This window comes from Apteryx rowi, unplaced genomic scaffold (assembly GCF_003343035.1).
Source record: "Apteryx rowi isolate R43461 unplaced genomic scaffold, aptRow1 scaffold_6, whole genome shotgun sequence".
Classification (NCBI taxonomy): Eukaryota; Metazoa; Chordata; class Aves; order Apterygiformes; family Apterygidae; genus Apteryx; species Apteryx rowi.
The window spans coordinates 6995818-7006635 of record NW_020450871.1 but is presented as its reverse complement, the minus strand read 5'-3'; the positions used below and the strand labels follow the sequence as shown (position 1 = coordinate 7006635).

The 10818-nt window shown below is 40.9% G+C and overlaps 1 protein-coding gene across 5 annotated transcripts in view; it reads left to right on the top strand.

Moving 5' to 3' along the window:
- EEF2K (eukaryotic elongation factor 2 kinase) overlaps positions 1-10818 on the top strand; it is a 28955-nt gene continuing 18137 nt past the window's right edge. Inside the window, exons 1-6 of one of the 5 annotated variants that reach the window (XM_026083215.1) lie at positions 1-24; positions 4154-4478; positions 6301-6351; positions 8244-8344; positions 9593-9653; positions 10536-10573. In XM_026083215.1, the coding sequence (XP_025939000.1) occupies positions 4233-4478; positions 6301-6351; positions 8244-8344; positions 9593-9653; positions 10536-10573 (497 nt within the window). In that variant the 5' untranslated portion in view covers positions 1-24; positions 4154-4232. Of the gene's footprint in view, positions 25-740; positions 763-3025; positions 3047-4153; positions 4479-6300; positions 6352-8243; positions 8345-9592; positions 9654-10535; positions 10574-10818 lie in introns of those variants that run through there. The other 4 variants (XM_026083214.1, XM_026083218.1, XM_026083216.1 and 1 more) reach the window with 4 other exon arrangements.

Genomic DNA, 10818 nt, shown 5'->3' with positions numbered 1-10818 from the left:
AGTGAGGAGCCTGGACACTAGCAGGTAACATCGGTTTCCCTACGTAGGCACGTGTTCCTGGCTTTTGGCTAGGCAGTGTGGTGCAGACAAAAATGAGCCCTTGCACAGGAGGTGCAGTGTCATTGCTCCAGGGGCATCACTTGTGTTTTTGAAGCCTACTTGCTCGAGCTGTGTCGTGGGGAGGAAGGGGGGGACGCTGTAAGTCTAGAAACTGGCAGACTCCTCTCACTGAAAGCCAGCCTTGGCATCCTGGACCGGGTGTCTCTGCCCTAGTCCTGTTCCGCCATTCTTGGGGCACAAGCCGAGGCTGAGCACCCTCGTGTTGCTCCCAAGAGGTGAGTCTGGCTCTCTGCCTTCTCCTGGGTGTGGGAAGAGTCTTTCAGCCTGAAACTGGGGGAGTGGGGCAAGGGCCTGTGGCACAGGGACGGGGAAAAGTGCAGAAACGGAAACCTGTCTGTATCTGTATGGCTGGTAGTGTGTGAAAGGGTGAGCTGGTGCCTGTCTCTTTTAGCTTGGGATTGTAGGAGTTTGTTTCTGTTTGAGTTCTGCTGAATTGTCACTGACTTTCTTGGGAGGAGACTGCTGAGCACATTTCCATTATAAGATCTCTATGGGTGGAACTTGAGCTCTATGAAAAATGCTTCCATGACTCACCTATCTTTTTATATAGTGCATGTCCGTTGCATCAGTCAGGCTGTGTAACCAGGCTGTCCTCTGTCTACAGCTTCCCTGGAAGTGGTATCACTAATTTGAAAAGCTGAGGTAAGACAGGAGCCTTTGCAGAGCTGCTGTTTTGCTGTCCATGTGGAACTCCCAGTATTATTTACTCCATCAGTAATTAGGTGTCAGAAGGCCTCAGTGAAATATTTACCCAAAATTTCACTTTCCGGGCTTAGAAGTAATTGAGCAGATTTTAATATAAACCCATGATCTGTCTGGATCAGACTGCTGAATGTTTGCTTTCTGCCTGGGTCACTTTGGAACTAGGACCCAGAAGAAGCCAACAGATTTTGTTCTCTTAAGATTCAGGAAGCTACTAAAAAGTTGAAATTACCAATGACAAAATCAAACTTTCTAATCTCTTTTTACTAAGTGCAGAAACAGACCATTAAGCAGGGTGGAATATTTTTTTACTTAAGCTATATGCGATGGAAATAAACCAGCTGTAATTTTAGATAGTGTCTGACCTGTGGAAGTGGATGATGAAATGTTAGATCATGAGGATTTACTGCAAGCTGATTCTTAGCCCCAGCAATGATTGATTGTGCTCTCCCTGCAGGATTTTATAACTTCAAAATTCAGTGTATTTCATGCTGTCTTCTGTCCCACTGACTAGTGATCTGTATTGCTGAAATCATGCAACTCATAAGAAAAAATTACCATGATTTGGCTATGGCCTTTCTGGAGGGAAATGTTCTTCTATCGTCGTAGGGAGCTGCAGAAGCTTTGGAAGCCGAGGGAAGATAATCGCATCATAATGGCAAACTTAAATCAATGGGAAGACATTTTAAACCTTAAAAATGTGTTTTATTTTTTATCATGTGCTGTTTGCTATTGATTATGTAAGCACCTGTATTTATCTGCACCTTTCAAGTAATTTAAAATATAACATGATCTGTTCTTGTAGACTTCCCCAAATCAGTTACTCTTTTTCTTTATCCTTTCCCCACATAGTCATTTGGAAGCCCTCATTTTGGCAAAGATTGTTGCAAAGGGAGAAAAAAAGTGTATATAAAATAAATTTTTCCCCTTTCTCCTGTCTTTCCTCTCCATGCTTTGTGTTTTTACACGATTTTTAAATTTTTTTTCCCTCTCCCCCAAAGGGGGTTCTCCTCTGCTCCTGATACTGCTTATCATGTCTTGCGTCTTGCCAGCTTGTATATTCAGGAGGTCATCCTGCCTATTTGCAATCCCTTGTGCTTATCTTGTCACCTCTCTGACAAATCCTTGTTACTTGGATGCCTCATAGGTGCAACTACACCCACCTTTTTTTGCCCCTTAGTAGTCACGTTGATCATATACTTGCATAAAATACTTACGTAGTGTGTCTGGTGATGCCACCACAGTGTTATAAAATACTTAAATACTACTCTTGGTTACCCTATCGTAGTAGGCTTATATTCAGGTTCAAGACAAGCTAATAGTAGTTATATCCTGATCAGTACATTTATAATTTGAGTGTCCTAGGCCTCTGTTTTGGCAACATGATTGTCACTAGCTCACCTAGCCCATGATTTTGCAAATATCTTAACCCATGTGCTGAGATACTTTGTGAGATAACTAAAGTGGTAAAGCTGAAGCAAAAATTGGAGCTTATTCACACTGGAGTGATCATGCTGGGCTGTCCAGATAATTCATTGGTAACTCCTAGTTCTCTGAACAGGTGAGAGATATTACTGTTGTTTTATCTTGGAGGGTTTGGCTTGCTGGGTTTTGTATTGCTTCAGTCTTGGCAGTGACTTATCTCCCAGTTTTGCTGCCAAAGCCTGCAGAGAAAAGGTCAGGAATGAGACAATATAGTGTATGTGTGAATCCACTTACGATATCTTGAGCTCCAAAAAAGATGACCCAAGCAGGGAAAACTGGGAAACAGACTGCATTAAAGCGATACATTATTTATGACTGAAGTGCCTTTTAATGTCTGAGCACTGTGATAAAATGTCCAAACAAGCTAAGGGAAAGGATGTCTTCCTATCAAGAACTGAGAACAAGAATGGGAGAGACAGTGATCAGCCTTTCAGGTCTGGGTTGGGAAGGCATCTCATGTGATGGACTCAAGACAGTATGACCAGTTTTGCTTTCATTACAGGGCTGATGTCTGAAATGAGTGAACCACTATCTGTCCAGTGCTTAGGTTAACTCCCTGCCCTGTCACAGTTTATGGTATTCTTTCCACAGATGCCTTTGGGTTTGGAGTAAGAGCTGTATTCTCCTGGGACTGAATGATGATGCAGATGGTAGAAAAGTGGGTACACCAGATGGTTGTGCCGCTGTTCCAAGTTCAACTGATCTGTGATTTTATGATGATTCTAATATGAGAGCAAAGGTGGGGGAAAATCAGAAAAAAAGATTATGTAAATGAGATTTGTTCTGTGCCCTGAAGTTGGCTGAACACAAATTCTAGTGAATGAGGTGGATGTGAAAGTAGGGCAGTGGAAGACCTGAACCCCTGCCGAGTTCAGCTGAGGGACTGATAGCAAGGTCCCCTATGCTAGGGAAGGGGATGGTGTTAGGAGGCACAAGCGCAAATGAAGAAATGAACATAGCTCTGCTATTTGATGCTGTTGAGTGGACTGTCATACCTGCTGTCTCAGGTTGAATGGGGTGTGTTGGAACAGGATTGTTTAAGATCATACAAGATTGATCCAAAGTGAAATGCTTTTACACAGTGTAAAAGACAGAAGGGGTTGAGATACCCCTTATACTCGTGTTCTCTTGCCTCAGCAGTCCACCAGCGAGCACTGGGACAACAGCAGGGGAATGGCAGGCCTCCTTTCCTAGCCGCTTTTGAACTTTGTCCTTCCGAGGACATCCTGGGTAGCCCGGGCAACATGCTTTGCACTTTGGACCAAGTGTCATATATAAGCTAGAAGCTGACCTAAATCTGGTAGCTCAGCTGTGGTAGTGGTAGGACAATTTTCTGTTGTCCCAATAATACTCTCCAACTCTTTTGGCTATTCATTTTGTATGTGGTGTCCTTAAGAAGAGTTGGCCTGGAAAATAGAAAACCTAACCGTGTAGTCCTCCCCTGAGGCAAAACTCCCTGGAGTTACTAAGACCAGGGTCACAAAACTTGCATTTCAGACCAGGAAGAAAAAACATGCAGAGGGGGAGAGAGGAATGCTAATAAGTGTCAGCCACAGGCAGCAGGTGGTGTTCGCTGTCCCTCGGATTTTATAGTATTATTCTATTCTGGGTTATCTTCTTTTCTGTATCCTGTAACAATTGTAAAGTTGGGTGCCCTCCGGAAACCCAGATCCTGTACTGAGACATTCAAAACCACAGGTACTCAGACATCCATTTTGTGCAGCCATATGCAAATGCTTGATTTTTTTTTTTTTTTTTGGTGCTGTTGTGCTATAAACATTAGTTCCATGCATGCTTTTATTATTTCAATAACAGCCCATTCTTTTTTTTCCTCTCTCCCACCCAGCTTCTTCCCTCCATTTGCATGTGCATTGGAATAGTGGCTGCTTTAATCATTGCAAGAGTTAAACCAACCTCCCACAAACATGGCAGATGAGGACCTTATTTTTCGTATGGAAGGGATTGATAATGCTAGATCAACTAAAGTGAACTCTGGAAATTATCCTGATGCTGATAGTGATGATGAAGACAATTATTACATCTGTCCAATAACTGATGATCCAGTTTCTAACAAGTCTGCTAGTATCAAAGTTGACAATTATTATAGCAATTTAGCAAAAACTGAACAGTACAGTTCAAGCTCTTCGCCTAGCAACTCATTCCACTTTAAGGTAAGCATTGACTCCAGCCTTAAATAAGGTTCTGATTTTACTTATTTGGCATGAGAGATATGGATAAAGATTCTCTAACTGCTTCATTTCTTGTGACTAACACATTTATTGAGAACATCCTGCTGTTATTTTTCTAGACCTGCAGTTAATTCCACTAAGCCAATAGTCCAACACTGACATTGAATTATTTAGAGTCCCTTTTAGTTCAGCAGAATCCACGATGACAGTTAAGTAACACATTGATTGGGAGTTTTTAGAGATGGTATTTGTTATAAGCTAATTTGGTGCCCATCAGAAAATATTTTCCCATAGATTGTGCCAGGCAAAGTTAACAATCCATTTTTCTTTTTTTATTTGAACAAAGCTAATGTTATTTTTGTAAAATAACCTAAAACCCCATCATTAAGAGATTGGATATGCTTTCTAAGGAGCTTTTAACATATAGACTGTAGTGTTCGGGCATGAAGTGTCACAGTGGCAGAAGCTTCTGACAGTGTATTCAAGCTGTCTGACATTTTTTTAAATGAAGGGCAATCGTGGCATTGCAGAGAGATCAAAGGACTGTAGTTGGTGCTTCCTTGGCCGTATGTCCTGTCCCGCTCTGCTCCCTTTGCACAGATCAGGCCAGGCGAAGGGAAGAGAACCCACAGGAGCTGGTGCCTCAAGAACACAAGTGACCTTCTCTCTGTAGGTTAAATATTCCAATTATGCACCATTCATGCTAATGTGGCATGTCTCTTGGATTTTGTCTACACTAGGATTTAATGTGTTTTATTAACATACCTTTAATAGATGCTCTAAAATCTTAGTTATGCCTAATACATGCTTTATTCCTGGAGAGATACCTTAGGGTTTTTTCAGTCAGTTAACATATAAATACAATAACACATTCAAAGTAAAACCATCTTGTCTGTAATAAGATTTTTACATATGATAGTTAATAAAAATATTAAAATGTATATATTCCTAAGGAAGGTGAGGAATAAAAGTTTAGTATAGATATGAGGACAGATTTTAATGTATGCTATGCTAAACAAGTCAAGACCTGATAGGGAGCTTAGTCTTTAATTTGGTGTCTGCATTTTAGCACATACTAAACATCTGCCTCTAGATTTGCAGGATATATGGAAGTTTGAGTCATGTGGCCCGACATAAATCTGACAAGGACTTAAGAAATTGCGGTTATTTCCTCCTTCCTAAGCTATCTTGCTGCTTCTGGTGGAAGTTAAAGTCCTGTAGCAGGGGTAGCAGAGTATAATCTGTGCCTGTGCTTTGGCCATCACAGTCTCTAGTCTGGCATCTTAGCTCATATCACAGATAAAATGTATTGGGTTCAGATGTGGAGCAGGCAGGTCTCCATCTGTTTTTCAAGCCACAGAAATGGTGACTTCCAACACAGGGTGAAGCAAACAACTGGGACTGGTAACATCTTAAACCACCACAGCCTGGTCTAATGAGAGTCCACTTATCGGACCTCAAAGCTAATGGCAGTCTAGGCCATTGATAGCGATATGCAAAGACAGACCAAAGAATTAGTATTGACTCTCTGCCTTTAAACAGGACTCAGCAATGTTTGATTCGCTAATTATAGGCAAGACCCTTTTAACACATATTTGCCAATATAAAAAATTGCCAACTTTCCTGAATAGATTTGTTCACAGATATTCTAAGAATGAACTTAAATTAGCAATATAAATTGAAAAATGGCTTTTAAGTGGGAAAGACACTTTTTTTATTATTAACCAAGAGAAAGAAAGCTTTTTCAGTTATTTGTCTTATCATGTGTATTTTCCTACTTTTATGTTTCTCATGTATCCTTCAGAATGACACACAGGATTGCTCTAAGCATGGCTCTGTGGTTGACCATAGTCGGGTAGGTTAAAACAAAATATGAACGTCATATGTAATAGACACTTAAAGATTACCTTTTTTTTTCTTTTTTTAATTTTCCCTTTTATGCTGATCTTGTTTATTATTTCGCTGTCCGGGAGAACTGCTTGCCTCAGCCCATATAAGTCATCAAATCAGAATTTTAAAAGATGACTGTTGAAAGAAATTAAATATTATCTATCTTTTGTTTTCTACCTTGAAATATCATTTCCTTTTAGAGCACATATCTGTAGTTATTTCTTCACATTATTTGCTACTGTGAGCAAGAACAGAATGGATGCAAGACGTCTCCTTAGTCTGCATGACATCCGTATGCCTACAGCTACAGCGGGAGAAACGGCATTAGTGCAGTTTACATGAAGTCCAACTTTCGGTTGCTTTGAAGATTAGAATACAGCTTTTGTACAAAGCACCTCACAGGATCAAGCACAAGGAATTCATTATTTAAATCATTACCTCTCATGGACCCTGATCACCTTTTGGAGAGGGACCATACTCAAGGGTGACTTGACACAGATAACTGACCAGATAATTCCTGCAAACTGCCATTGTACTTGTTTCTGTCCCTCCATATTCCTTTCATATGTATTCAAGTGTGGAGGTTCCCATGGTCATATGAAATGTGAACGTGATCGGAAGCAACTTCATATTGATATGAAACATGAAGCAAACTTTTCTCATTATGTGTTTTTTATACTTATTTATTTATTGTTTCTTTTCATTTCATGGTTTTATTGTCAGAACCATTTAAATTTTGCCAGGTGTGCTGATTCACCATTGAAATACAAAGGAACATGACAGATTTAAAAGATCAGCTTCTTTCAAAACTTCCTTGATATCATTGCTAACATTAATTTATACTGTACTTTTTTTTTAGTTTTGACTGAGATTAAATTCTAAAAAAACATGCAAAGTTTTTAAAAGTTACTGTTTCTGCGTAGTTCAGTCACAGAGGCGGTAACAAAAGAGAGATCAGTATTTTCCTTCAGGGCAGCGGTACTGGATGCCTCAGGGTACAAAGTGGCCTTTTCTCCTGCTCACCTTGCAGAAGGCTTTTGGCACCTGATAGAATCGTATCTCAAGTTCTCTTGGAGCAGCACAATGTAAAAAGAGGGGCATCAAAATGTTAAAAGAAAAGCATCTATGCTGGCTTGTAGAGACAGGCTATTCAAATTCCAGCAAACTCATTTTGGTTCTTGCTGTTGATGGAGGTTGAAATAGCTACATGTCTGGAATTGTTACAATAATTCATTTTCACAGCATGCTAATTTCTTCTTTCTGATCTTATGCTGAACACAGTTTGGGGGCATTGGGTGTTGCAAAATTTTTTCCTCCTTCATATTGCTCTGTCACTAATTGTTTTTTTTCCCCCACTTACACCACCACCATATGCTAGGTTAGTTACAACAACCTAAAGATCAAAATGGTAAAAGCTAATTATTTAAAAATGTCATCTATTGCTGATGACTGATTGCTATTTGCAGCATGTATTAGAGATGTTTTCAAATTACAACTGTTTTTTTGCAAATTACAGTTACCTCCTATGTATATGCTAGACCAGATTCTGTTCTCAGTAACTTTATGGTGGTGCATATTAAATCAAAACCTAATGCTTTATATTTCTGAACTGTGTTTCATTATACTTGAAACTACCAAATGTCAGAGTGGTATTCTGTGCCAGATACAGAAAAGGGGAAAGAAAATTTTGGAGGAAGATTGCCCTGTCCTGCTCCTGGCTTGGTCCTTGCTCTGAATAGTGTTTTGGGGACTTGCATAGTTGCACATCTTTGTAACCTTGGGATTCAGATGTACTCTAGAAAATGCCATTTCTGTGGGTTGCTGCTGATTGTAAATAACCTTTTGTAACTTCTTCAGGAAACCTGGAAACATGCTATTCAGAAAGCTAAACACATGCCCGATCCCTGGGCAGAATTTCATCTTGAGGACATTGAGACAGAATACGCGACTCGTTACAGGTCTGTATGTCTTGCTTTTAATGCTGATGTTAAAGGGGTTTTGCTGGCTTATGTTGAAGGGCTGTGTTCATGTGGTACAGAATATGTATAATTACCTGTCTGAAGAACTGTCCAAAAATGAGTGTGCCTTAACTGAATTTCCCAGGAATACATAAATGCAGGACGTGGTCAAAAAATAAACATTCCAGCAAACCAGTGTCCCATTCTTCCTATCTCTCCCACTTAAGTAGTATGTAAAAGTTTTATCATCCAGAGATACAGACAGGAAATAAGTCTGAAAAATATTTTCTGGTTGATTTATTAATTCTCTAAACTTAATTTCATACAGAAATAAATCCTTATAAATAGGCAGTGTTTACAGTTTAAAGGTTAAAAAAAAGGAAAAAAAGGGCTACATAGCACTCTGTGCCTTTCCCAGAATAGCAGTTTTATTGTTGCCTGTGCATGCAGTGTTGCTGCTTGTGGCTGCAGCTGAAGTCCTTAAAGAGCCCAGAATAGCTCAGCACAGTGTACGTGCTGAAACTGAGTCTGACCCTTAAAATATTCTCAGTGCTTTGAGCACAGCCTTTGCTGGAAAGGTTACCCTAGTGACACAGGTTTATTGGTGGAAGGAGTAGGAGTTAGGGGCTAGTTAATTAGCATCAGTGTTTGGGGAGGCCTCCCCTCCCCTTGCATGGTACTATTACACAGCATTCTTCCTCCCCGCAGAAATAAGAAAGTGATAATACTGCTTTAGGACTACTTGAATACCTCATTAAGAAGAGACAGCTCTGATTTTTTTTTTTTTTTAATTTTATTTTTTTCCCCCAACCTTTTTTTTTGCCTGCTGCAAACTGGGGTCATGAAAAATATCTAAGGGGGTATCCAGGATATCTGCAAGGCTGAAGTAGCCAGAGCAAGGTGGGGGGATCAGGCTGGAAGCAGTCATGTATTGCTGACTCAGCCACTGTCGTTCTCACTTTGGTGGTGAGTTAAGAGAGTGGGGAGAAACCACAGTCGCAGTCTTTGTATTATTGTAGGGGCATGCAGAGACTTGTTCTTCTCTTGATGCAATGTGGGCAGTTCTTGGCCCCCCTGCTTCTCACAGCCACAGCTGGTGTTGCGTTCTGCTCACATCCTTGGCAAGCCTGTGGCAGCTCCCAAGCTAGAACTAGGATTATGCAAGATAAAGAAGTATAGGCGTTGGGGATGGGAGGACGTGGGTTCCCTCTGCATTTTTTGTAAGAGGCACAAATCCTGATTTTGCAGATACAACGCAGTTACTGGGGACTGGGTTGAAGATGAAGTCCTCATCAAGATGGCTTCACAAGTAAGATCACATTGTCTTTCATGTGTATTAGCAGTCAAATCTGTTAGATTCTTCCTGTTACTGAATAGTTCCTGCAAGATGCCTTTCTCTTATAAGAGCTTTGAAGTCTCAGCATCTTTTTTTTTTTCCTACCTCTTGTCTTTTCTTTCTCTGTTCATCCATTATGTTCTGGTGTCCCAGCAGCATTTTCTCCCCAGAATAAAGTAGAACATGGAGTCAGCCCTCCCCCATCGGTGACGTAAGGTGTTCATTCCTTTCCCAGAGCAGCCCTCCCATTTCAGCCCTTCCATCTGCTCCTGGCAGTGCTCTGAGCCTCATCTCCCTGCCTGGCAATGGGCCTACTGTGTTCTCTCTAATAATAATTTCTGCTCTTAGGATGAAAACAGACTGAATTTTCTGTAGGAGAGTGGAAACTACTGCCACTTTCCAGTTGCATCTTGGGGTTGGTGGTGTGTTGGAATCATCTTGTTCTGTGCTGTGTATCTGATGTCTAGGGAGGTGTTGCTCTGCATGGCCTATCTTGTGTGGAGGCCTAAATGAGGGCTTGAGGTCTGTGAAGCCAGTTCCTCTAGGCAGTCTCAAAAGACCTGACTGCAAATTGGAGAGAGATTTTAAACGGCATCTTTAAAAGACGTATCACATCTGCTCCATGGGGTGTTGAGGAAGGAAGTTCATTCCCAATGTCTTTTTGCCAAATTCCTATGTTACGCTGCCTGTGGGCTGTCACTTTCCTTTGAGGAGACAGATACTATATAAAGCCTGTTTGAGAAGTGCTTTCTTCAGGTTAGAAAGGGGGAGGGCATGATCATGTCTCTTACTGGTTAGAAATTAACTTTGTGGAAGTGACAATGCTGTTTTGTTTTGTTTTCTTTCTTTCCCTAGCCCTTTGGCCGCGGAGCGATGCGGGAATGTTTTAGAACGTAAGTATATGCTGACTTTCTTTGTTGGCCTCCATGCAGGATTTTCTTCTGCATGGTGAGTGGAATTGTGTAAAGTACAGGTCCCCATTTAGCTCCCTGCTGTGCATTTCTAAAAGGCATAGCTGAGGGCTTTATTCCTGTTTGTGCAACTCCAGCCACAGCACTGGGAACAAGGTTCAGAAAGCAGATGTGCCTTCCCTTAAAGGAGACACAAGTAGGTGTGATGAGAGAGCGAGTTGAGTTCT